The sequence below is a fragment of the Ranitomeya variabilis genome, chromosome 4, assembly GCF_051348905.1.
Source record: "Ranitomeya variabilis isolate aRanVar5 chromosome 4, aRanVar5.hap1, whole genome shotgun sequence".
Lineage (NCBI taxonomy): Eukaryota > Metazoa > Chordata > Amphibia > Anura > Dendrobatidae > Ranitomeya > Ranitomeya variabilis.
In genome coordinates, this window is record NC_135235.1 from 87,359,270 (window position 1) to 87,383,388 (window position 24,119).

At 39.0% G+C, this 24,119-nt stretch overlaps 1 protein-coding gene across 2 annotated transcripts in view; it reads left to right on the forward strand.

Annotated features, from left to right (window-relative positions):
• The window catches only part of PCDH15 (protocadherin related 15), a 2,374,726-nt gene that overhangs the window by 2,087,982 nt on the left and 262,625 nt on the right, over positions 1 to 24,119 (forward strand). For both annotated transcript variants that reach the window (XM_077258870.1, XM_077258871.1), the window contains 2 exons: positions 16,972 to 17,187; positions 21,930 to 22,018. In XM_077258870.1, the coding sequence (XP_077114985.1) occupies positions 16,972 to 17,187; positions 21,930 to 22,018 (305 nt within the window). The remainder of the gene's footprint in view (positions 1 to 16,971; positions 17,188 to 21,929; positions 22,019 to 24,119) is intronic.

The following is a 24,119-nucleotide window of genomic DNA, read 5'->3' on the forward strand; positions in this document are numbered from 1 at the left end:
TCCGATACTTTGCCGGTATCGGCCGATACTTTCCGATACTGATACTTTCAAGTATCGGACGGTATCGCTCAACACTAGCCAATAGTGTTTGGGGAGAGAAGAAAGATCTGCGGATACTTCAGTAGTCGCAACCTGAACGCACTCCCTCAGACATCTACCCTCACAAGATTCACTCCATCCCAGAATTCTCTCAGAGGACCACTCTATATGAGGAGAGTGGTAGCGTAGCCATGGTATCGCTAACAGAACCTCATCAATTGCCTCGGGAATGACTAGCAGGGAGATAATCTTCCGATGGGATGGAGACATGGATAAAGTAAATGGGATGGTCTAGTGTGTTATTTGTGAGGGCAGAGTCGACCCATTCACCACTCGTACAGTCAACAGCTTGGCGAGCATCACCAGGGGTATTGCGTGGTGTTGGGCAATGGCAGAGGACATAAAATTCCCCTCTGCCCCAGAATCCACACACAGCTTGACTGTAAGAGTGGACGGGCCAAAGGTGATTGTCCCTTTGAAGGACAGTTTGGAGGAAAACGTCACCGTGTCTAGTGGACCTCCTCCTACATCCACTAGACGCTGACGTTTTCCCGACCGCTGGGAACATCTGGAGGCAAGATGTCCTGACCGCTGGCAGACATGACAGACCTTGAGTGCACGAGCGATCCGAGACTTAGATCCCACTTGTGACACCTCCATGGGCTCATGTGGCTCGGATGCCTGGACCAAAGATTCCAGAGGTATGGCGAAGGTAGGAGCCAGCCGAAACCTCTGCCTACACTGAGCTCGCTCCAACCTTCGCTCATTAAAATGAAGGTTGATGCGAGTTGATACAGCTATTAACTCCTCCAGTGTGGCGGGAATCTCCCTAGTGGCCAAAGCGTCATTCACATGGTCAGCAAGCCCCCTCCTAAATACAGGGATGAGGGCTTTATCCGGCCACTCCAGCTCAGATGCTAAAGTCTGGAAGTGGATGGGAAAATGGCTGACCAAGGATGAGCCATGTGCCAGTGCCAGCATTTGGAGCGTCGTATCATGGGTGACTTGACCTGTTTCAGAGTGCTCAGGAACCACAAAGCACTCTGCACCACATGATTGTCATGTTCCCACAGCGGTGTAGCCCACTCTAACACCCTGTCCGACAAGAGAGATATTATGAATCCCACTTTAGCCCGCTCTGAGGGGAAACGTGCAGCCAGAAGCTCAAGATGTATCGCACACTGGTTCACGAAACCCCTGCATGACTTTCTATCGCCAGAGTACTTATCTAGCAGTGGGATGCGGGATAAGGTTGGAACAGGGGTGGCAGTGGACAAACTACCTGCAGCCACGCTAGCAGCCTGAACAGCTACGGCGGTAACATCCACAGCCGAGGTTGTGCGCTCGAGAGCCGCCAACCTGCCCTCCAGCTGCTGGATGTACCGCTGCAGTTGCTGTTCATCCACCATTACTAGCCAGACCCTGGCACTAGTATAAGTTTAGGGCTAGCAGAATGCACCAAATAATTATAAGGATGGTATAGGGTGTGTTCGCAGCCCGGGGACCACTGTGCAGAGATGGAACATGCTGCTGAGTAATGACAGACTATATGGCGGTTTAATGTGGATACACACACGGGTTAGTTTCACCTGGTATGAAGGAAGTGAACCCCGTTGCGTCACAGGGCCGCGGTACCACACAAAGAGCACCAGCAAAGAGTCACACAACTCTGTCCCAGGGCTCAGGGAAAAAGTTCCTCTAGACCTCTTGCGCTCGACACCACTACTGGGGTGTCAGAGATTAACAGAAATAATAATTTTCTGCACAAGTGTGCGTGCAGTGCTGCTCTGATAGACGCCACTAACCACCCAGACTTTGGTCAGGAAAGCGCTCTATAAGCGCTGAGCGCTGTACTGGCGGTCACTGCTATCAGACGCTGTATCGCGTGCTAGCTGTGTGAGATAGCACTGTCAGGCACAAGGTAGCTTACACCATTCGCGAACAGTCAACAGCACTAGGGATGGGAATGATTCGAAGCTTTCATCCATCGACAGGCATACATCCACACAGACACAATAATAAGTTTATACTAGCGCATGGCCGTGCGGCCATGCAAACCTTTTATGGCGGAAGCTCTCCAGGACCTGCCTAGTGGTCCAGTAGGAGCTGCTACAGGACCTGAGTATGTGACCCCCGACGTCCAATGAGAGGTCATCCCTTGGGCATGCTCAGAAGAAGAAAAGCAGGACTTACTCCCAGGAACGGCTGCTCGCCGCTGATCAGTACTGGTTACAATGGCTGAGCCTGGAAAGACAGCAGTAACCAGCCGCACAGTATCAGCTTGAGCCAGATGCTGGGATTGACATCTCTGCTGAGCAGGCTCCACTGCAGCTGAAGGAGAATGGGAGACCGCAGCGGAGATGGTTTGAGATTCCCCTGTGCAGCGGCAGGAACTTGACACCTAACAATTTGTTTTTTCTTTTTTTTTCCTATTTAAATAAACCATATGGTTCCAATGATTTGGGACTTTTTATTTAATGCTTCTTTTTTATCAAGAGGGCATATCTCACAGGATTCTCTGGGGTTGTGTCTTTAGGTTGATCAGCATCATTACCCTATGAGAAAAATTTCTAGGTAAACGCCATCAAAATTAGCAATAAATAAAATGGCCTATAACTCTGGAGCCATATAAAAAGTTGTATTAAAAAAAAACATAGAATACTCTGGTGTGCAGCAGGAATAAAATAAGAGAATTAACTTGCCTTTGATCTGGTGACATGTCAACTTTATTTGAAAAGAGCAGAGCCAATATCAATAAAAGTATTTTTTTCTTGAAAAATGTTGTTTGTTCTGATCTCATAAACCTCTTTCTTGGCTTTAACTGATTCATGTATCGACTTTCAGGACCAGTCTATTGGTTAACACTTTTTTATTTGTCGAGATATCAAAGTGATTCTTTTTACATTACTTCTATTCACTTCAATTTTCATTAATTTGAATTGATTGTCCTAAAGTAAAACAAACTGATGAAAAACAACTTATTTTAGATCGTACTTGATTTTTTTGCTAATAATTGTGATCATAAAATAATGTTTAATCAATTTTTTGTTATTGTCTGTCTTTTATTTTGAAATAGTTGTCTAATTTATGGTCATTGATTCAGGGCTCACTTGCTTGAATAAAATGGGCAAGTAAATGTGCCTTATTATTTAGTTTAACTTAGTTTTTTTACTTTTATTTTTAGATTGTTATGGTTTGTCACTCCAAGGGTCAGTAAATGCCATAGGGAGCATTCATTTTTTAAAATTGGTTTAAATAGGGGCTATGAAAGGAAAATAACCACGTTATAGTGACTATTTTCAAGGTCTAAGTTGGGTTCACTTAGATCCAGCAATAGTGCTTTTTTCTAGCTATCACTTGAATCAATAAACCAGTCAGATGAAAATCAAGGTTTAATTAAGGCAGTGCTGAACCAGTGTGTATGTGAGATGGCAAGACAAACATGTTGAAATGGCTTCTGTATTCTCTGTAAGATTCCCAACACCCAACTCAACATTTGGCCACCTAATTTCTTGGGAAGACATGTTGTGTGCTGCTGAAATACAATGATTGGGTTTTATGAACCAGAACAACTAGCCATAAATTTGTTGATAGTGGTCCATAATCAAAGACAGTACTGAAGCTGTATGTATGCAAGAAGAGAAGACAGTAAAAACAGTAGGAATGATCATATAAATTCAAGAGAAATTGAATGCTACCTGAATATTATAAAATTTCCACATTCTTTGAAATGAAGATTTTTTTGTAAATCACTTCTGCGCAGATTTAGTAGAACAGTGGCCAGCTGGACGCCATTTTGCTGAACTGTAAGGGAGTATCAAATAGTAAAAAAAACACTAAATACTTTTACGCAACTCTTAAGCAATTAAATTACGGTAATAATCAGCTGAAACAAATTTAACATGTTTACTTGATATCAGGAAGCACAATTCCAAATACCATAAAAGAAGCCCACATTTTAGTGCAGGTTATGAGAACTACCATCTCTTTATGTGAATATCACCAGCATGTCACATTAGTCTTAAAACTGTTGCCTGGGAGAAAAGCATGCAAATTAGTCCTTCTCTAGATGTAAATACAGCTGCCTTTTTAAAAGTGTGTACCCATTAGTGCATGAATTGAATTCTAAATAGAAAAGACTTTGAGTATGTGGGGGGATAATGTTTCTCAAATAGCAAAACTTATTGTCTAAGCAATTTTAACTAGAAAAAGATATTCAAACTAACTCTCCTCCATCAAAAGGAGAGCTGGCTTATAATCTCATCTATTAGTGGTAGCTATCTTAAGGCCATGTGCACACGTTCAGTATTTTTCGTGGTTTTTTTGTGTTTTTTCGCTATAAAAACGTGATAAAAACGCGAAAAAACGTGAAAAAAATGCTTACATATGCCTCCCATTATTTTAAGTGTTTTCCGCATTTCTTGTGCAAATGTAGCATTTTTTTCCGCGAAAAAATCGCATCGCGGAAAAAAAAGCAACATGTTCATTAAATTTGCAGAATTGCGGGGATTCTGCACACCTAGGAAAGCATTGATCTGCTTACTTTCCGCATGTGGCTATGCCCACCATGCGGGAAGTAAGCAGATCATGTGCGGTTGGTACCCAGGGTGGAGGAGAGGAGACTCTCCTCCACGGACTGGGCACCATATAATTGTTAAAAAAAAAAGAATTAAAATAAATAATAGTCATATACTCACCTTCGATGCCCCCGGAGTCTTCCCGCCTCTCAGCGGTGCATGCTGCCGCTTCCGTTCCTATAGCTGGTGTGTGTGAAGGACCTGTGATGACGTCGCGGTCACATGACCGCGACGTCATCGAAGGTCCTCCACACACACACACACCATCTATTGGAACGGAAGCCGCTGAGGAGATCGGCTGTCTGCAGGTGAGTATAACCATTTTTTTAATTTTTTTTATTATTTTTAAACATTCTATCTTTTACTATTGATGCTGCATAGGCAGCATCTATAGTAAAAAGTTGGTCACACTTGTCAAACACTATGTTTGACAAGTGTGACCAACCTGTCAATCAGTTTTTAGCATTCTGCAAGCTAATTACGCTTGCAAAATGCTAAAAAAAATGCGAAAAAAACAGGAAAAAAGCGCAAAAAAAATGCGAAAAATGCGAAATGCGGATTTCTTGCAGAAAATTTCCGGTTTTCTTCAGGAAATTTCTGCAAGAAATCCTGACGTGTGCACATACCCTAAATGTCATTGTCCGAACTAGCACCCTGTTTTGTGCTGACAATGGGCAAGAAACCTGAAACAAACAGCTGCAGAGAGATTATTTTGGTTTGGCTAAATATTCCAAGTTATTTACTAAGGCTTAGTAAAGGGTCAGACATTGACTTATATCATATCACCTCCAATAGTTGTTAATACGAAGCCATTTTTCTTCCTTTTGCAGTAGAGATAATTTGCATATATTTTCTGCTACTCCCAAGTAAAAGAGAATCTCTTTTGTACTATTGATGTCAATTTATATTGATTTAATGCATTCTGAAAAAGAGCCTTAAGTGTTTTAAGACTGAAAGCCTAAAGGCACTCATGTCTCTTGTCACTCGAGTAAAGAGCCCTCTGAGTGTTTATTTTATATTATTTTAAAGACTTTAACACGAACCTTTAATGACTTACAGTACCTTAAGAGGGGGATGTAAATGTAATTAAATGAGGGTTATGCAACCTGTCAAGAGAAGTGATTAGGTGTATTGAAGTGTAATATATTACAGTGAATTGTCTCGTATATTAAAAGCCTACCATAATTACAACTCTAGCTTGTAGGCAACGCCACCATAGAATTTGTACTTTTTTATGAGTTTTCTCACTCTTTTTATTATCTCTTTTATATTTATTTTAAATTGTTGGCATAATTTTCCCAAAAATAAAATATAGGGGAAGATTTAATCAAGACTGATCTTTTATATTCCTGTTCTAATCCAGTGTGCGCTAGGTAAGATGCACCAAATTCATGCGCTTGTATGTCTCTTAATAAATTTGGTGCATCTTACAGCTGCTGTACATCTTCATTAAAAGTGTACTTGAGTCATAAACTGGGATACATTTCTGTCATAAATTACGATGCATTTGTAGTTCTGCTCTCGATTTCTCCCCTTCTAATAAGCTCCTCCAACTTTTCAGAATACTGGCAGACATGGAGTAAAAAAAATTCCAAAAGTTCTACATGTTTGCTCAACTGTTGTGCAAAATATTGTAACATTTCAAATAGTTTTATGCCATGCTTCTGACACAACGTGTATTATGAATCAGCCCCATAATGTCTACTTATTTGATCTTAGTTAAGGATGAGTGGACCCTTGGATGATCGGATGTTTGGGTACCAGAACCCTAACCGAACTTGAACATGAACCCGAACAGCATAGAAGTCAATGGGCTCTCAAACTTTGGTGCTGAAAAATAGTCATAATAAGAGCTAAAGGACTGTCTAAGGAAGTAGAGTCTCTCTCTCCATACGGACTCTGACCACTAAAACGGACTTCAGGGTGAAGTTTGTGTTCAGAGTTCAGCACCGGATACTAGATGTCAGGTACAAACTCCGAATTTTACAGTTCGGGTTAGCTCCTCTCTAGCCTTAATGTCAAGTGTTTATGCTAGAATTTGCTCTGTTTTTTAGGGTGCAAAAATGTTTTGATTGTTTTTGAAGCTTGGTGTCACAGAAATGAATGAAAAATATGTGAGACCAGACAAACACTTAAAGAAAATAATTTTGGAACAGTTTTTCTCCAATATAAAGCTGCAATACAATTTCTGCAAATGAAAAGCAAATGATACAAAGTAACATTGTAGATGATAATAAAATAGTACAATCTCACCAAGTTGTATCCATGGAATATTCTCTGGTATCAGGATATGACATCTCTCTGATTGCACCTTCCAGTAGATTAAGCACTATCGCTGGTGGGATGTATTAAAGAAATAGGATAGCCATCATCGGAAGAGAAGAACCTACTATCTGTCGTCCTGACATAATTTACTGGAAGTCCCCAAGTGTAGCATGAGCAATAAATAGGTTGAGGTGTAAATGTAAGTTACTGCTATTTATGTTCTGTATACAAAGCGAGAAAAGCAAAAATAGTATGGTGGAAATGTATTATGTGACTGGCAATGAGTTTTCTATCTGAAAAAAAAAAATCACAATTCTGTGTATTTTGCAAAAAAAAACAAATTGCAACCTTTTTTTGCACTTTCTCTCACCCTTTTTCTTAAGATGGCTGGACGTAAGTGTAAGGGCAAGACCTCCACAACCCCTGCCAAGTTTAGCTATAGCTTAAAGGCGAAATTGCAGTAAATTATTCAGCAAATCTCTGAAGTTCAAAGTTGGTGTAGGTTCACATGTGCACAGACATGCAAAATGCAGCAAATTTATTGTGACACAGGCCGATTTACATATTGGCTGCATTTTATTCCAGAGCTGTATTCTTTAAAGGGAATTTTTGCTACTCCATCTGAGGGCATCATAATGTTGGAAGAGAGACCCTTATTCCAATTATGTATTATTTAGTGTACTGGGTGCAACGGTTGTGATGCATTTTGAGTTTTTAGATAAAGCATCTAGCAGGACTCAGATAGCTAACCCTGCCTACACCAGTCTCTGTATGTACATTGTATAGTGACAGTAAGTTGTCAATCAGTGGTGAGGGTGGGGTTGGATCTAGCAATGACTGGAGACCTAGACTGCGAAGTTGTAATTTCCTGCTGATAAAAACAACAGCTCACAGCCTAATAAGTGAGACATCACTGAAATCAGTGTATCAGCCCCTACCTCATGTTGTCCTCAGATTACATAGCAAAATCTTACTGACAGATTCTCTTTAAGAGTAAGTAGATACCTCCTTATGAAATTTCATAATTTGTATCCTATTTCTAAAATAGCATATTGGTGCATCTCACTGCTGTCTTACATGCTTATTACTTTTGTTTTAATTATATTTCACAAAAGATGATGGTATAGATGGAATAATGTTTTGATCAATTTATTAAATAGTTTTTGCAAACTCTGAAGCGGGTAAGCTATGCCAACAAATTTAGGTTGAAGTGGTTCCCAGTAGCAGATATTGCTGGATCTCCAAGTGGGGCCATTCTTTGACGTATGGTAAATGCCATCCTATGGTGTCCATAAAATGCCCAAACTAATCCACATCACATGATCGTATCACTTATTTTATTGGCCTACCAATATTGTATCAATGCTCAAATAACATTGTTGCAAGGTGTTCAGATAATACTGCCAGATATTTAATCCGATTCAATCAAGGCTAGTAAATGTCGTTTCATCAAATTCGGCAAGGGTCCCCAACATGTGGTTTGTCAGCCTGTGATATGTGGCTCACGGCTGTCTACATGATTAGCTGTCATAGTCTGTAAATGGTACAGGATCCGGGTGAAGTATCAGTGGATGCGCTGCTGATGAATATATTCAGATAGTTGATGATATTTTCAAAAGGTTTGGACAGTTTTCAGGTCAACGCATTTTGAAGTCATACACAGGACCTCTTCATCAGGAAAAAAGGTTTTGCAATACAATGAGTTGTCTATAAGCTTGGGCATCAAATGTGGGACTGCTGGTGCACGTTCCGATGCCCAGACTATTGTTGCTCTTTAATTATAAAGACTGACGATTTGTACTCATCTGTTGATTTCTTCATTTTTTCCAATGAAAATATGAATATTTAAATATTTTCGACAAAAAAGTCTGCTGTTTCCTGTTACCAAAATTAATGCTTTACCATTTGACCGTTCATCCTCAACGCACATCATTTCACTGTTATTACTATGTATTTAGCATATTGTTATGGTTTATTTCATTATAAATATGCAGAAGCTCCAGTTATCTATTGCAAAGCTAATGTTTTCCATTTAGCATCTGCAAAATAAAACCTTTTATTCTGCAGAAATAAATTACCAAACTACGTCTTAGCTTAATATTTCTTTTTTTGAATATAGGGGTTGCATGTAATAGCCACAATAAAATAGGAAAAAAAATCTATTTCCTTCCATTTTAATAGACTCCTGTGACCTAGCAAATGTTTTCCAATAAAATTACATTTGTTAAAGCATTTATTTGCTATGCTTAGTGTTCTCTTGTGCTTTAGCAAATGAATCCAGAGCTGTTTATACATATTTAGAAGTCTGCACCACTAACCGTCATGAACTTTTCCATCTGCTCTGGAACCACAGTGCAGTCTTTTTGTAAATTGGAAGACAATTATAAAGTGCCATTTGTTCTGCAAATAAGCAGAGCAAACATCACTCAAAAAAGACAAAATTTATATGAACTTTTGTTTTTTTTAAAGGATTTACATCTATAATATATATGGCCTCAGACCCAGACAAAGGATTTCACTGCCACTGGAGGTTATAGACAAAGCTGGTCTGAAATATTATTGAGTACTCTATTGGCTAACGCAAAAAAAAAACTTATACAAATTTATATCCTTCTGGGTTTTAATTGTTTCTGGACAAAAACTGGTTGATCTGTGACTTGCATTTTTGCACAGTTATCAGTTTTCTTCACTAATGAAGCCCATGAGAAAGAATTCCTTAAACCATCGAAAAGCTGATCCAGATTGTAATAGAAAGAGTCCTTTGAATAACATTTTTTAATGGGATGTTCCAAGTTAAAAAGATATTCCCTATCAATAACATAAAGGGTAACATATTGATTGCTGGGAGGCTGATAGCTGGGATCCTCACCGATCCTTCTGAACAGAGTAGAAGTAAAGTATTGTTGTCTCCATTAGCTTCTAGAGAATAAATGGGAAAGAGGTATGCATGCTTGACTTCCAATCCACATAGACATAGCTCTGTTCTCGGAATCAGTAGGAGTCCCATCAGTCAGACCCCCAGCAATGCAGTTGCTATCTCCAATCATATTGGTAGGGAATACATTATTACCTTGGTAAACCAACGTTTTTGATTTGTAATGTGATGGAAATGTTTTATGAATTAAAGCTTATCCTCGTAAATTATGTTCTGGAGGCCATATATGGACAGGATTTTGATTCGTATTCACTTTCAAATACAGTTGGAGTAATATAATTACAATTTAACTTTTAATATATATAGATACTGTATGTGGCTATCATATATCATAGCTATCCAGCTATGGCCACCACAGGGGTCTCCTGGATGTCGGTGATCCAGGGTTATGTTACATGGGCGCCGATGGGCTGGGTTTGTGATGCGCTTCTGGCCCGAGCATGTTAAATGCCTCTGTCAGAGATTGAGAGCGGCATTTAAAGGGAACCTGTCACCCCCCCAGTCGTTTCAAACTAAAAGAGCCACCTTGTGCAGCAGTAATGCTGCATTCTGACAAGGTGGCTCTTTTAGTGACTTATGATTTATTCACATTGCGGGGCTGGAAATCAAAGGCAGGGCGGCCGCGCAGGCGCAGTCAGCTGGACTGCATATGAGGAAAGACGGCCAGCGCTCACTGCGCCTGCACCAGGCAGGGGAAAAGAGCGCAGGCGCCGGCTACTTTTGAAAACAGCGGTGAGGAGGAGGCGGCGTCCGGCACCAAGAAGATGTGAGTGACAGCAGTGTGCTGTCTGAAGCAGGGGGGAAATGCCGGACCACTTGACTGAGGACCAGGTACTTCAGACAAATTATAAAACTGATTATTTCTCAAGTTACAGCACCCAGAACTAAAAGAGCCACCTTGTCAGAATGCAGCATTACTGCTGCACAAGGTGGCTCTTTTAGTTTGAAACGACTGGGGGGGTGACAGGTTCCCTTTAACATGTTATCAGCCGTGGGTGATGGATCGCAATTCCACACAAGGATGTTATGTGCACATGTCAGCTGATGAAGTCAGCTAACATGTGCCAGAAGATATGTGGGCTCAGTGCCGGATCCCACATCAAAGGTGGAGAAACGACATGTGCCATACAAGTACACATGTCGTTAAGAGTTTAATTGTTTGGATATTTTAAAACATATTTATTAAAACTTATATTTTAATTTTATTACTCTAATTGGATTTGGCAGTGAACTAGTATTTTAGAATTGGGGACATCTTTACATATATATATATATATATATATATATATATATATATATATATATATATATATATATTGGTTGATGGTGAAACAGGACTTTGATTCTTGTGAAAACGTCATCAGATTATTGAATGTTTCTTGAAGCCACAATTGAAAATCCATCCCCCCATACATAGCACAGCTGTGCAACCAAAGCAAGATTCCTGGTGACTTTCAATAGACATTGTTTTAAAATGTATTAATATGTTGCAGGCAGATATAGCATAAGGCCAGGGTCACACTTGCAACTGCAATGCGAGAAACCCACGCAAGTCTCTCGCCTCAATACCCAACACTGCCGCCAGTACTCGGGGCCGGAGTGTGTGGATGCAAGTATTTCTATGCAGCTGAACGCTCTGGTCCCGAGTCCCGGTGGCAGTGCCAGGTATTGAGGCCAGAGACTCATGTGAGTTTCTCGCATTGCAGTTGCAAGCGTGACCCTTGCCTTATAGTAATTTAAGTAAATGTCATTTTGAATAAAGCTGTCATAAGTGGGAAAGCAAGTATCTAGAAAGGTTTTTGAATTATTTTTAAATGACTCCAGTGTTGCACATTTCATAGATTTTACCATAAACTCCGGGTTTTAAAATACATTTATGTTAGAAAATAGGCATACATACTGTACAATTGGTGGCTGTACTCAAGTTGTTTTGTGCATGCTTTTTCTGTGTTCTTTATTCAATTTTTATTTATCTTTCATTCTAATGCAGTGTTCCCCAACTCCGGTCCTCAAGAGCCACCAACAGGTCATGTTTTGAGGATTTCCTTAGTTATTGAATGCTTGCCTGTCTAGGTAATGCAATTATCACTTGTGCAATACTAAGGAAATCCTGAAAACATGACCTGTTGGTTGCTCTTGAAGAGCAGAGTTGGGGAACACTGTTCTAATGTATAATATACAGTATTATCTCAATGAACTTCAGCAGATAAAGAGCAGTTTTTTTCTAAATACATGGTGGTCAATTTTCATAATTCTCTCATTTTTACCTGTCTGGACCTTTGTACATTGATTGTACTTGCTTTCTACATTAGGCCCCTGTCATGTATGAGCATATACTGTATGTTTCCTTTCTGGTCCACAGACTTATCACTAAAATGAGACAGCTTAATTTGAATAGAGATTGGCAGGATTGGCGTTTCAGTCCAGTTATTGTGCTGTCTGACAAGATCCTTTCAGACTGTGAATGATGGTGGGATTGCTGAATAATGACAACAAGATTCACAACAATGCCTATGAGTTTGGGAGGTTTTAGTCACATTCTAATAACAATGAGCACAAACACTAATACCACACTAAATAAGTGGTTTGTCATATTTCAAATACATGTCAGTATCCAGGAATGCATAAAATTATGGACAGTAGTCATGCTTATATAATGAAAGGATATAGGTGGAATGCTGTTGCACTACGTAGATGGAAAAAATATCTTCCTGACTATTTTAATAATCCAAACACTTTGAAATTTTGATCTATCAACTACAAAGAAAATATCACCTTTGGTCCCTTTTCTGAGGACAATTAAGTTGCTAATAATAATTTAATGGTTAGAGCTATAATCTTCTTAGAGTTGTTAGCTGCAGTTCTATTGCCTTATTGCTATGCAACCAAAGAGTTATTTTTTCCTGAAAGCATATTGTTTCTGATCTAATTCTTTGTTCTTTCCATTTAGCTCATCAAGATCTATTATTTAAAGCTACTTGGTCCTCTCATTCATTGCTTGAGTGTCAGTGCAGTTACCTCTAGTTTTGTGTCAGTTTTTGTTCTGTGTACTGCCATAAGTTACCTTGTATTTCGTTTTACTAGTAGCCTGTCCTTGGTTACAAATTTGATCTGATTTTGATTATTGTTCCATATTCCAGTTTTGGAATCACAATCAAGCATGTGACTATGATCCAGTTCTTTTCCCACATTCTTATACTGGTTCCATATCTGATTTTGTTCATTTCATCTCATTTGCTGCTCAAATAGTGACTATCTTGGGGACCACAATGGGTATCAGAGGTCTCCTAATAGGGGGGAAGTAGCATGCTATCTTTTACACTCTTACACTCATTACCTCAGTATATTTAACAAAAAACAGTTACAACTGACAGAACTTGCTATCCAAATTACAACAAATTAATAAAAGTGATAATAAGACTAGTGGAAATAGGTCTCACTAATTAAAAAAAGTGTCGGGTATTCTCAAAATATTCCACAGTAGATTAACAGATGATTTACAAAAGAGGGAATATAATTTTTAAGCACTGACCAAAGAACATAATGCAAGAAAGAACACTGCATGGCACTGAGAGCTGGATTCCTCCTCTCCTACAGAGATTTAGTGGGACCCCTGTCTATAGAACAAAGAGGCTTATGGCTATTTGCTAAATGTACCTTTAGTGATCGGGACAACATTTCAGGTACTCATTTTAAGGTACCTTTCACCCCAGTGTCTTGGTTTTCATTTGTGTAAGTACTATAATAGAATTAATGAGCAAAAGACAATGGGAATGACAATAAGTGTAATAGGGTCTTACCCAGGTAGTAACAGGTAGACAAAAGGCAGTTGTGCTCAACTGGGGTGGTTGTGAAGCCACAACCCTTGTATAGAAAAAGGCCACTGCAGATCCACAATTTGGAGAATCTTGTGAGACTGGAGATGAGTAGGTACTACCTGTAGTCCAGAGATGAGCACACATCTTCTTTAACACGTTTCAAAGTGATAATTATGTTTTATCACAATGAAGAAGTGTGTCACTTCAAAACTCTTTGACTGCATTTCTACTATTCCGGTCTCCAGCTCATCTCTGGACTAACAGCAGCGCAGATTTTAACCCACTTGTCTCTAACCTATCAAATCATAGAATTAATGACAGATATGATTAATTTGATATTATTAGGTTTAGAACAGATCACATTAGCCAAACTTCTAGTATGACACTCACCAGTATACCACAACTCAGTTTAATATCAGCGGAAACATTAAAAAGTTGAAAGGAGAATTGTGAAGTAAGCAACAGATATCATTTTGCACGGCAACAGATGTCAATAACCACCAACAGATCCATCATTTTTCCTTCTACTCTACTGAATAAGCATCTTTACACTGGCCATAAGAGAGCAATGGACATTTCAGTGTAGACAAGCCTAACTGTGGTCACGTATCTCGTGTAACACCTGTTATAAACCGCTTTGTCGTTTCATTAACCTTGTTCTAAAATGTGCAGTATTATGAGTTACACTTTGTTTTAATGATCAGTTGCTACTTTATTAACCAGACCACTGAGATTTCTACTTAAAGTCACACATGGTCTTTGCTTTAGCAACATTTGTATTGAATAAAAAACTGTGAGGACTCAAACCTTGCAATTCCTGCAGGTCAGGAACAGCTCTTCCCTTTGAGCTATTCAGCTCTTTGGATAGCTCTGTATATTCCATAAACTAGAACCTTTTCTTCCTGATTAGCTTCACCCTGTAATTTCCTGACTGAACACCCTATTTATACCTGGCTTTACACATCCTTCCTTGTGAGATTATTGAGCTTCCAGCCTTTAGTCCAGCTCTCTCAACTTCTGTTTATCTACATTCTACTACTGTTTCTCGCGGAACGACCTCAGACTTCCCACTGACCATGCTACCTGCAATTCCTCTGGCTTCCCACTGACTACACTACTTAACTGTGGTACCCCTAGTGGTTACAATAGCAAGACTTCAATCCAGATTGAATCAAAACAGACTGTGAAATATAATCCCCCAGTATCCTGCTAGTACTACTAAATTATTGAAAACATTTTTTGGTTTGTCACTCCCTATGTAGATGCAGTATTCTTTGAAGGTAATGACAGCATACTCCTTTCTTACTGTGGCAAAAAAATTATTATGCTTTCACCCCAAAGCAAGTGCAAGAAAGGTGCTAAAATAGAATAAAGCACATTATGAACACAATTGATAGGACTTACCACATTCCGATGGAATATACTGCACTTCACACATTTGTGGGCTTAATTTCCATTGTTGACAAATAGCAATTTTCAGGAAAAATAATGTACATGAATCATGACACTTCAACTTCTTCTTTGGACCCTCATTGCCCAAGCCTCAATGAGTTTTAAAGACTTGCCAATCTTTTTTGCATATGACTCTAATCCTTACAGCACAAACTTTTTTAAATTGATGCAGTTGTACATATATCAATTATTTCTCTTTGCCACACAAAAAATAAAAATGTTGGGGTTTAGTTGTTTTTTTATTATAGTTTTTGTGTTCTTGTTTCACACTAAATGAACTACTAAATTATTTCTTCAGGTCCTTACCAACATGTTGATACCTGTGTAGGTCTTTTGTCTATTTTTTATGTGTCGGTAATAAAATTTATAAAAAAAAATATATCACTTTTTTTTACTCTTTTCAGAAGTTTTTATGTGTTTTTATGTTTTACTTAATTTTTCCCACACCAGATCAACTGTGACTAGCACGCAGAAACGTGACCTGCATGTGCTAGAAAGAAGGAGCTTTAATCCCCATTAATTTACAATGATGCAGGGTTAAAGACTGGGACCAAGTGCAGTAAATTTCTGATGCTTAGTCATTATTTGGTGAAAAAATCAGTCTTATTGAATGGAATTTTGATGTAAGATGCACTAAATTCATGAAGAGGCAAGCACTTCTTAATAAATTTGGCACAACTTTCAACTTCTGTATTCCAGAAATGAATGGCAACCACGGAAAAAAATTTATAACATAAATGACAAAAATTTGTCATGAGCATTTAGATCAGCTTCATCTTACCTGATATCTTCTCACTGTTCAAAAACTTAGTGGAGTTGGCCTGACACTGGCAGAAAAATGCCAAAAGTCACAAAATATTACAAACCGTTTTTGCCAGAGTTCTAAAGAACACTGCTTGATGAATCACTGCCTAGCATGTACTGCTTGAGAAATACCATCATACCATCTTTTTAAAGGAAATCTGTCACCCCCTGGATGATTTTTATCTATTACTATGGGCATACAGGTAATTGAATGGTTAAATCAGTCTTACCTCTCTGCCTCATAGCTGTGGTGTAGACATTGAGAAATTATTTTATAGTAATTTATGTTAATGATGATTTCTTCCAGGCTATGGGGCCTCCAGTGCTTGGAAAAAATCTCTCCCTCCTCGCTTCATTATACTATCACCTTCCTCCCATCAGCATCTTACTGACCTGGTCAGCGCTGTAACCCCGTGCATGCGCTGGGTGATCTCACAGTTACACGAACGCTGCCCGCCCTTGTATGGGCAATGTTTAAATTGATCTTCTGTACCTGCACCAATTTCTCAATGTCTACACCACAGCTATGAGGCATACAGGTAAGACTGGTTAATTCAATTACCTGTAGGCCCATAGAAATAGATAAAAATTGTCCAGGGGTGACAGATTCCCTTTAGTGGATTTTTTGAAAAAAGAGTAAAAGTATTAAAGAATAACTGGAAGTGTCATGATTCCCCTTCAGTTTTTCATGAAAATACATTCAATACAATATTCAAACATCCAACGCCATTCCTTTTTTCTTTCAATGCAGAAAACAAATAATATATTTGTGAGAAATACCAGTATTCTACACACAAGCTTGTTTTGAAAGTCAATCTGAAAGTTTCATTAGATATCAACTAAATATATGATCACTTGCAAAAGAGAAAATTTTTGAAGATAGTTAAACAGTCAGAGTACAATGAATATTTGAAAGTTCCATAAAGTTCTGTATTATGTATGCGATAATAAGGCTTAATATAGTCAAAATTGGAGAGGCCCTCAAAACATGATGAGTTCTTAACATGTAGTTCCATTTTTGCTGCATTCTACATGTTGGATAATTAAACTTCATCTGTTGAAATTTCTAATATCATTTTAGACTACGGATAGAGACACTGGGAACTATAGCAGCAATAGTTATAAACTGATCGTGCCCACGATCAAGGATGGGAAAGAAGGCTTTGTTATCGAATTCTATTCTGGAGTCATCAAGACTGCAATGCTCTTCAAGAACATGAGAAGGTCTTATTTCAAGTTTGAAGTTATTGCAACGGACGATTATGGAAAGGGCTTAAGCAGCAAGGCCGATGTTATTGTAAGTACAAGTATATTCAGAAATAATGAACACTTGACTAGTAACGAATTTGACTACTTTTTTCAAACAACTGAATTCATGTTTTGTTATATTTTTTGTATACCTAAAGTAGCTGCCTATAACTGAACAAATTTTTCACTATTGGGTCCTGGAAGGTGAAATAAACAAAGCGATGCTCACCTCCTTTGCTAGCTCAGCTTCTCCATATTCATTTGGGATTAGTTCTGTTAGTTCTGTAGCTAATCAGCAGCTGTTGATTGGCTGCAGCATCAGATTTCTTAAAAGTTGAAGAAACAGTAGAGGAGGTGGGTATTTCTTTGTTCTCACCTCTCTAAACCCATTAATAAAAGGTTATCCATTAGTGGAAAACCCCTATGAAAATGTTAGAAATTATAAAAAATGGCTACTTTCATACAAAGTGCAATCCTTCCCCATGGGTTGTACCTAGTATTATAACCAAGTTTCATTCAGTTGAAAGTGGGTGAACTCTAAATGCAATGTGCAAAAATGTTATTGTTCCTGGCAGAAATCATCTATGTTTCTTTTGAAGTCATTGGCAACTATTTTAAAGGAAATGAATTACATATATCATTTTTAGATAATTAAAGGGAAGCTGTCATTAATAATAACGCTATAAACCTGCAGATATAGGAGTAATCTGAAGGTTAAGTGCGTAAATTAATGGAAGTTTGTATTGATAGTGATTCTGATATGTTTAAACCCTTTGGTTATTTTGTCTTTATTCAGACTACTACAATGCCTGCAAGTTGCTTAAATAATGAGCTGTTTTAAGAAATGTCTAGTAATTACATTGAGCACTGTGTACTTTACGGAAAAGTCAAGAAAATAAAACACTATAGTAATTTAAATACAGATGCTGAAAGACTGCAATGTAAAAGTTTTCAGAGTCCAGAACTTCTGAAGTCGTATTAGGATAGATACGACCTCAAACACTTATTTCTCAAGTCCAAAGAAATGACAAAAAGTCACCAGAATAATGCTGTAATAAATATTCAAATCCTATGCTAACACAACTTTCAGACATTTTCCATTTCTGAAACATGCATGGATTAAGTCGTCATTTGTAAATCTTACACAGCCTTTCAAGATGGAAAACCTATTATTACTTTTCAAGTCCAGAGCTTTCAGAATATCTTAACTTTTAGGTTAAAAAGCAATTTTGTTTTGTACCATGACAGCACATCATGTGTTACCTAAGTGAGAGCTGTTTGTCGTAGCCATTGATCCTATTCCAAGGAATAGAGACTGACATTCTCGAAGTCCATCTTCCTAGTGGGAGTTTGAAGTCATTGCATGTAAAGTTAAACTTTTGAACAAAAATGAAATGGTTTTGCTCAATCTCTTTTATGTAAATGAAAATAGTTACGGAGAATTTAAAACAAATATGATATTTTTAAGATGGAAAATTAACTAACTGATTTCACAACTTCTGAAAACCCAACCATGTGTCTCACAGCGTACAAATTGTTATAAGAATTCCTTATTCAGCTTCTAATTTTAATTTTTGAACAAAAAAACCAAGCAGCTTCTGTGTGTACTGTTATTCTAATTTAAGCACAGAAGCCTTTTGTAAGTCATAAATATAATCCTTTATGTTTTAGGGATCGTGCAAATGTCCATGAAAATCAGTCCAAGAACAAACTGCTAATGTACGGACTAGATGTTGGTCTTCGAACTCGAGCATGACAGCCTCATAGAAATATATAAAGCGGTAACGCTCAGGTTGTGAGACTTGCGGCCAGTCTGTGCATTTTAGTTCAAGATCCTAGCAAGATCCATGGATGTCTGTATGAGCCCTTTTTGTGAAATACTCTAGCATTTTCTACAGTTTGATTTGGCAATCAATAGGAACAGGTTACACATTGGGTGGTAGCACAGTTAGCAATCTAGTTACTTTGATTCGAAACAAATCAAAATCACTAAAATATTCCCCCAAATTCAGTTTTCAATTATTCAAAATTTTAGGGGATTCAGTTTGTACAAATCAAGCAAAATGAAAGCCAGCCAGCTGGCATATTGTTGGAGTCTGGGATTCAGGAAGGTGTTTAATAAAATAATAAACTTATACACTTACAATTCCAATGCCTCTCTTTGCAACTTCTTTTTTTTCTTTTGATAGACTCCACTTCATTCTTCCCCAGTCCAGTCTTCTTTTGATCTTGGCTGCCAGAAGGCATTGCCACTGACTGAGCCTACTTGATCACATGTAGCACTATGCATCCCACTTGACCATGTGGGGTATAGTACACATCATTGACAGATGATGTGCTCCGAATGACTACTGGGACCTAGTCAGCAACAATGCTGGTGCAAACCAAATTTTAGGCATGAAAAAGACTGGACCAGAGAAGAATAATGATGAATCTATCATAAAATGAGCAAAGAATGGCAAAGATGCAACAAATTGATTAGAGGTGATTATTAGTGAGAAGCGAGTGTACTCGTTGCTCGGGTTTTCCAGAGCACACTCGGGTGACCTCCGAGTATTTATGACTGCTCGGAAATTTAGTTTTCATTGCGGCAGCTGAATGATTAACAGCTAGTAGCCAGCCTAAGTACATGTGGGGGTTGCCTGGTTGCTAGGGAATCCCCACATGTAATCAAGCAGGCTAGTAGCTGTAAATCATTCAGTTGCCGGGATGAAAACTAAATCTCCAAGCAGTCATAAATACTCGGGGGTCACCCGATTGTGCTCGGGAACACCAGAGCAATGAGTACACTCACTCATCACTAGTGATTATACAAGTTTACCATTTTTTTAACTCCATCATGGAAGATTCCATTTACACTAAATTTATTGGATGTAGACTCATTCTCCCTACTGAATTGAGCAAATGAAATTTCAAGAAGCTCGCTCAACTCCTAATGCACCCTGTGACATTTTGTGCATGAACCATTAAAGCAAAATACAAGATACATAGGAGCGACAAATTATAATTTATTGCTACAGATGTGTCCCTAATTGCTGTGGCAAAACATGTTCGGAGAAAATGACCAGCTTTGAAAAAAAACAAAAACATGATTTTGTAATAATATAAATGTATATACGGTTATGTATTTGCCTAAATGTGGGTCACAATCTGTCAAAGGTTTTGCTTATGATAATGTATTGAATTTTTGTACAGGTATGGGTGGTCAAGAAATTTTTCCTTTAAATTCCACCTCCAAAAAAAATCTAAAAGTGTTACATTAGTCACATACTAATGTCTGTTCAGAAGTAGTAATTACTACTATGAAAATAGGTTATGAATTCAATATTCAGAAAACTTTTCAATGTCTTGTTCTGTTCAACTCAAGTAAAATGGAATTTCAAGGACTTTTCTTTTGAGGACTTTCCTGTAGAATAGGTCATCAATATCAGCTAGATGGGGTTCTGATATCTGGCACCCTCATAATCAGCTGGTTTTAGTTTTCACAGTTCTGAACACTGTATAGTGGCCATTTTGTGCTATTGTAACTGAGCTCCCAATCATATATAGTGTATTGAGTTATGGTGTTCCGGCTCAGTACATTGTGTATATCTGAAAGCCATGGAACCTGCAAACATAATGCCATCTATCTGATTAGTGACCCTCTACTAATAGTAGGCCATCAATGTGAAACTACTGTAAAACCACGTTAAAGGGAACCTATCACCCCGTTTTTTAAAGATTAGATAAAAATAGTGTGAAATAGGGGCAGAGCTGGGCTTTACATTAGTGCCTCTTTGGTGCCTTTACACCCCCGTTAGGCTGCCGAAATACCTTAGTGAAGTGTCCGTTTTGACCTGTCACTCAAGCTGGTCAGGTCGGATGGGCGTGGTCACAGCGCTGTTTGTCCCCCAGGATCCTGCTCATCATTACGTTGGTGGCTTAGTGGTGTGCGCATGTCCAGCAGATGAATCCACTGCTCAGGAGATGAATAGCGGCGCGGTCTTCGCTATTCAGCCGTTTACCGGTGGGCGCGGCCATCTTTCCTGTGGCCGCGCCTGCGCAGATGGAGCGCTCTTCTGCCTGAAGCCTCAGGAAAGATGGCCGCGCCCACCAGTAAACGGCTGAATAGCGAAGACCGCGCCGCTATTCATCTCCTGAGCAGTGGATTCATCTGCTGGACATGCGCACACCACTACGCCACCAACGTAATGATGAGCAGGATCCTGGTGGACAAACAGCGCTGTGACCACGCCCATCCGACCTGACCAGCTTGAGTGACAGGTCAAAACGGACACTTCACTAAGGTATTTCGGCAGCCTAACGGGGGTGTAAAGGCACCAAAGAGGCACTAATGTAAAGCCCAGCTCTGCCCCTATTTCACACTATTTTTATCTAATCTTTAAAAAACGGGGTGATAGGTTCCCTTTAAGGTTTGCTGCATCATGGTATGGAATATATTTGTCAAGCTATAATCAAGTTAAACTTTTTACCATGAAGCACATGCCACAATGCACCAAGATATCCTGGTCCAGGAAAGAAGAAGGACTCCACGCAATAATCATGAAAAGCACACACAAGCTAAGCAAACAATACTTAAAGCTTTGTTTATTTTGCAACTTTTACATCCAGCAGTTGTGTTTGGTAAGAAAACAGCAAGGCTCCTTAGTTCCTACAGTTCTGAGCAGAAATGAGAACTCATTAGATTATGGAATTGCCCACTTGAGAAAAGAAAAATATTTTTTCACAGTTAGCAGTAATGGGATGTTTCACTTAATGATCTACTTGATTTTTTTCTCAATATCGTTTCAGGTTTCTGTGGTCAACCAGTTGGATATGCAAGTTATCGTTTCTAATGTTCCTCCCACAGTTGTGGAAGAAAATATAGATGAACTTATAAGGTATTGAAGAGATTTGTCATCTTATTTACATAGCAATGGCTAACTGTCTTATTTTTGTATGTGAGCATATGCTGTTGTTTTACACTGGTCATAGAAAAATTTAAAGGGAATCTTCAACAGCACAAGATGAAAAAACATGAACCATTGTGTTCTGCAATGCTACGATAAGAGATGTACAACACAGCATTTATTCTGCACCTGCTATTGCTGTGTTTTTATTCTGCATCGGCTATTGCTGTGCTCTTCCTGCAGTTTACATTGCTTAACTGCTTATTATGGGGCGTGATGTAGGGATGTAGTTGATGTACGGTCTAAAATATTTGTTATTCCATTACCTCGTGCCGTGATACCACTGATGGTAAATTGGGATAATGGTTGAGTGTAGCACAAAATATATAGACACACAACTATTTCATGTAACTATGTTGTGAAAACTACATTTTACGATCCCTATTAGAACATGATGAGATCAAACATGCCCAGGAATGAAGACATATACAGGATAAAATAACCTACAGCTTCCTCTCCCCTTCATTAGTAGGAAATTTAAATCCTTATTTTTCCATCTCCATTAATAGCAGAATGACTACAATTAACTACAGATTTGGAAAATAGTATAGAATGCAAAAAGACTTTCTGCCCAAAGTTTTTAAATATAGAGTTGATACTAGGGCACATCATAAAACCCTGATCATGGACATCTGATCAAAGGGATTCCCACTAATGCTGAGAATGGATTTAGGTTACTCCCAACCACTGTACTTGAGTTTTTGGTACATTTGTGAATGAGTTACTATCCATCAGTGGCTAAGGAATATCTCCATCAAGATTCTCTATATTTTTTCTCATCCACTTTAACCAATATTTACCTAATACTCCCAAGTTTAATCACTGGGAGCTGATGCCTTTTTTGTACTTGACGGAAGAACTTATTATACTGTTTATTACCAGCATGACTGTGTTATACTTTTTTTATCAGAAGAAAGCAATGAATATTGAAATTTGAAAATTGCATTTCCCAAGGCCATATATATGCTTTGTTAGGGCTGGCGGAATGCACCGAGTAAATAAGGAGATAGTATAGGTGCATTCGTTCGCAGCCCGGGGTACTGTCACAGGAGACCTAGGTAGGAAAGAGCTAGTAACCCGGGCCCCTGCGATTTCCCTCAGACTAGGGAAACCCTGACTGACCCTCTCCCAGAGTTTACACTGATGGTGTGCATGTCTGGGCCTCCACCTTCGCCCTAACTCTTGTTTCAACCCTAGGCTGAAACGACCCCCCCACCAGTGAAGAGACCACACTCCCAATACCCACAGTTAGCACAGACAAGGATAACGGAAAAATAAGCACCACACCGCAGTCACTCAGGAATACACTATAAATGCAAAGAAATCACTCCACTAAATTATGTCCTGAGTTTTCCAGTCAATAACCGGGTTGTGTGTAGACAACCATGGAAAACCCAAAACCAATTGTGCCGGAAGACTCTTGAGCACCTTACATGTAACCTGCTCAAAATGAAGAACCCCAATGTGGAGTTTAACCTCAGCCACAAACTCAGTAATCTCCCCCTGTGGGAGAGGAGCAGAATTGATGGTGACCACGCGGATAGGATGAGGCAGTTTTTCGATCCTAAAACAGCAGTGCGCTCAAACTCCTCATCAATGAGATTTGTGGCAGAACCACTATCAGTGATTGGCAGCTCTCTGCCAGCGACAACAACTTTGGCAGGGAGCATGCACTGAGAAACCATCATGGAGGATATACATAAGCTCAGATTGGACTCCTCCACACCCTCTGAGCTTAGAAGTTTTTCGCCGTTGTGTTTTTCTTTGACAGCAGAGGACAGATATTTATAAAATGACCAGTTTTATCGCAGTAAAAACAGGCTCCCTGCTTCCTGAGTACAGGGGCTCGATGCTTAACATGTGATACCCCTGCGATTTGCATAGGTTCCATGGGCTTACCTGCAGCAACCTCACGTGAACCTAAACCTTCTCCCACAGGCGGCGTATCATGATCCCCCTGACGCAAACAGCGATCAATGCGGACAACAGGACTCATAGCGGAATCTAGTGAAGCACGAGTCTCTTACATCAG